Source organism: Eurypyga helias, unplaced genomic scaffold (assembly GCF_000690775.1).
Source record: "Eurypyga helias isolate BGI_N326 unplaced genomic scaffold, ASM69077v1 scaffold3474, whole genome shotgun sequence".
NCBI lineage: Eukaryota > Metazoa > Chordata > Aves > Eurypygiformes > Eurypygidae > Eurypyga > Eurypyga helias.
The window spans coordinates 32,289-36,557 of NW_010245515.1; the positions used below are offsets into that span (position 1 = coordinate 32,289).

The 4,269-nt window shown below is 40.8% G+C and overlaps 1 protein-coding gene across 1 annotated transcript in view; it reads left to right on the top strand.

Moving 5' to 3' along the window:
- The window catches only part of SPIC (Spi-C transcription factor (Spi-1/PU.1 related)), a 9,226-nt gene extending 6,526 nt beyond the window's left edge, over nucleotides 1-2,700 (top strand). Inside the window, exon 6 of the mRNA XM_010150090.1 lies at nucleotides 2,181-2,700. Within this exon, the coding sequence (XP_010148392.1) occupies nucleotides 2,181-2,608 (428 nt within the window). The 3' untranslated portion in view covers nucleotides 2,609-2,700. The remainder of the gene's footprint in view (nucleotides 1-2,180) is intronic.
- The last annotated feature ends 1,569 nt before the right edge of the window (nucleotides 2,701-4,269 follow it).

Below are 4,269 nucleotides of genomic sequence, written 5' to 3' on the forward strand. Positions count from 1 at the left end.
TTTGGAGGACTATTTCCTCTATAACAAGTCCTCTTGGCTTCTTATGGAGACATGAGAGGTTTTCCATAAACCAGCAAGGAGTGTGGCCATTTAGGAATAGATCTGTAAATGAAACAGTCCGTACTGACGACCCAAAATCTGTGTTTGCAATGTTTCACAAGGGTTTAGTTAGGGCAATCTCTAGGCTGGCTGCAACTTCTCAAAGCTGAAGTGACTTAGGTATGCTTCTGGAAAGCTTCTTTAAGTTATGTTTCCTCTGACTGGAGTCCAGTTCATGCCATTCCATGATGTGAACGAAAACTCGTTGGCTGCAGACATTCAAGAGAGGCTAAGAAATGCAGCTTAGACACACGCAAAGAGAATTAGGCTGCTTCAGGACAATTCAGCACAGAAATCTAATGCAGACTCTCTGAAACACCTTCTGGAGGAACCTGCCTCACTCCACTGATCACATAAGAAACCTGCAGACACTAGTCTGCTGGCTCAGACTGATGTTTAGGGCCTGGTAACACCACTAGCTTATGGGATGAAGTGCAGTACAAAGATCTGTGTACCAACCCCAGCTCAAACCAGTGCATCCACATTGTGTAGGGCTTTGGAGATAACAGCTGGGCTCTAGAAACATAGCAGTATTAACACATGAAGCAAATAAGCCCTCTCACACCAAGACAACAGCTAGAGACAATGTGTCTAGAAACAAAAGCTTGGGCAGAAATGACAGCTGAACTAAGAGGACGGATATCATGAAACCAGATGTTGCTGCAGACATGGCTATGCTATCGTTTTTCAGCAGAGACTCAATCCGCAGTAGTCTGCAGATTTTCCCCTGATCTTGTTTGCTCCACCGTAAGTTCATAGAATAATTCAGGTTGGAGGGGACCTAAGGAGATCACCTACTAGTAAGTGTTTACTGTGACCAGGCAGTGTCCGTCACCAGTTCGCTTTTAAGTTTTTCATCTTGGTAACGCTATATATATCTCTAGTAGAATATGTACTTCTAGTCACAGCCCAATTTTTATTTAGATAATGAAACTTTATTAATTTTTTTGGAAAGTACCTTTGATTTCAGGCTCTTCTTCTTCCTAGTTTGATTGTCACTTCTCTCCTCTTTCCTTACCACCAGATGCAGAATTACTGTCATCCTTAACAGATGTCTTGGCTTGACCTCAGTGTTCCTTAGCAACTGTAACTTTTCCCTCGTTCCTAGTTTAAAATAGCCACAGAAGACAAGACTTTATGAAGTTTAGGTGCAGCTGCTTGTTTCCACTTTGGTTAAAGTGGAAGCTGTTCTTCTGCATACACTCTCATGCAAAATGTTCCTCTTTGTCTAACAATCTTAAATTCTTCCTCCTAAGAGCAGCTTCTTGGTCACCCTTGGCTTTGTGAAAGGAACTAGAAGTGCTTTGGAGAGAGGGACCCACAAGACCTAAGTGAAACTACATAAGCTTCACTAGTAAAGTTAAGTTTCAGAGCTGAGCCTGCGGGGAGAAGCACCTAGTTAACTGTCAAATATTGCTGTACTGGGCTTGCTTTATTCTGCATGGGAATGCAAGTTGACCCCTGCACTTTTTTAGAAAACCACAGCACATCAGAAGGTCTAGCTCCTTATTGACTAGGTGAGGTTTATGGTTCAAAACTACCTTGCTCTTCTTGCTAACCCACTCATCCTTCTTGCGTCAGAGAATACCTTGCATGCATAAAACATTCCTGAAATATTGTCATCTCAGAATCTTCGTGTTTTCATTAAGCAAGGAAAACATTTATTCAAGAACATTCAGACTGGCACCTCAAGAACTTCTTTACTGCACTGTTAATTTCCTGCAATGGGTTCCCTGATGATGCACCTTCACAGCGTGTGTCTGAAGGCTGCTGAAAGTGGCTTCTGAGACCTACCACACAGGGAAGTCACCAGATGCTTGTCATGATCCCCAGATAACCTGCTCTTGAAACTCTAATGACCAAATCCCTTTCTGTCACCACAGTGCCGTGCACATTTCAGAACTATCATCCCCTTTGCTGCTGCTGGTCTTCCATTGAAGAGTTTATAGTGATCTTTTAATTTGTGATGGGGTATTAGGTTTGCCTATGCCTGTAAGATTCTTTCCAGGAAAAAGACAACTGCTCATCTTTTAAAAGAGTATGACTTCTGTTCTGACCTTCTGTACTTTATTTCTTAATAGGTAGAAAAAAACTTCGACTATTTGAGTACCTCCATGAGTCTCTGTATGATCCAGCTATGGCAAACTGTATCCAATGGGTGGATAAGCCCAATGGTGTCTTCCAGTTTGTCTCCAAAAACAAGGAGAAACTTGCGGAGCTGTGGGGAGAAAGAAAAGGAAACCGCAAGATCATGACATATCAGAAAATGGCCCGAGCACTGAGGAATTATGGAAGAACAGGTGAAATCATTAAAATTAGAAGGAAGTTGACATACCAGTTCAGTGCTGTTGTTTTACAGAGACTTGCTCCATCTTATTTCTTGGGAAAAGAAACAGTTTATCATCCGTACATTCACTCTAATCAGGAGTATCAGTGTGCAGATGATTGGGTCAATTACAGTAATTACATGTATAACAATGGTTATGCATTACAGCATGCTAACAGCTAGATATAGCTTTCACATAAACAGGTCTTTGTTAGCTCCTAATACTTTCCAGCACAGGAACTCTTCTCTGTACATAGCTTTTCCTTTTAGAGATCATACAGATACATGAAGAGGAGGGTTTTAAAAATTATGTTGGCCTAGATTTGTTCCTTATGAAGTTGCTGACAAACAGTCATTGAGTACTGAAGAAAACCAGCAGCTGCGGGGCGTGTTCTGTTCTCCGTGATGTTAATCAGAGGAATTACTTCAGATTCAAGCTGGTATATCCAGGCTCAGGATCAAGGCTTCTGTCTGTCAGTGGACATCAAAGATCCCACCCTGACAACACTCACTGGAAGTTTTATACACATCCCCAACATTTCCAATCAGAATTTAGATGCTGTTGTATATACACTCCCTATCAGTTGGGTTGTCCTGAATTAGAAAGGGAAGAGATTTGCCAACTGCGTGAAGCTACTGTCTGCTTTTTTCATCCATGTTCTGTATTAAGAGACATTTTCTGAGTGAATGCCTGGCTGAACGATAGAGTCCACATGAAGGTGCACCTGTTGGCCAAGTTGTTAATCCTTCATCACTTAAATTAACATATCTTAGCACAGATCCTGACATACGGTATTAGGATTGCCAGGTGCACATTTCACTGTTGGCAGTGGGTTCACTGGGAAAGTGACCACACCAGGAGAGGGTTAGTAAAGGATTATGCTTTTCATGAACTTATTTACAGTTCTTCCCCCACTAATATGAGAAGCTGCACTTTTATCCAGCAGTTCTGTACTCACCTAACAAACATAGTGTTATTATTTATAACCTCTTCTGGAGTTGTAACTCTATAAATATAATTTCAATTCTCCAGCTCTTTTCCTACATGGGAATGTAGTTAAAAGGCTCACTGATTTTACATGCTCTTCATGGGGAAGGAGTATTTAATTTAGGCAAAAAGAAAGTACTAGACCCTTATTCCAGGATGACACCTATAAATCTACTTTTTCTCATATTTCTGTTACCTGTTCAACTTGTGTCATCATATGAGTTGGCTGTTGTACCAAAATACTTTCATACAACTACGATCAATTCCAAGTTGTGCATTTTGCATCAAGTGGGTACAGGCCCAGATATCAATAAAGAAAAAACTGATTTCTGTGAAGAGGTATAGATGGGTTCTGGTACGTTTGATGAAACTCACTGACTGTGATAGTTACCCCTTGCTGTAACTCTGGCTTACTTGTACAGGGACATCATGTTATGTAACAGACACAACACAACACACTCGACTCAAGCAACATTCAAGGTTTTGAGTCAGCACTTTGGTAAGATGAAAGATGTGTAGTCTTAGAAATCTGAAGCATGTTAAATAGCACTAAAAACAGACCCACATTTTAAGTCAGTAAACATCTGCCGAAAGAAGAAGGTCATAACCTTGTTCTAATATTTCATTTTGAGTGTAGTGGCCTGTAAAATGTAAACATTACTACAAAACAGATACGAGAATGTCTCTGTCGTACAGAACTGAATCTGGATCCTGCTGTAGCACAGCTGAACGCAGTGGGAGTCCAACTCTTACAAAGGACTGAGGTCTTTCAGTTAGGATGCCTTCACTAGTGAGCACATATGTAAACACAACATTTCAGATGTCATAATATACATAGACTTACCAAGAAACTGCA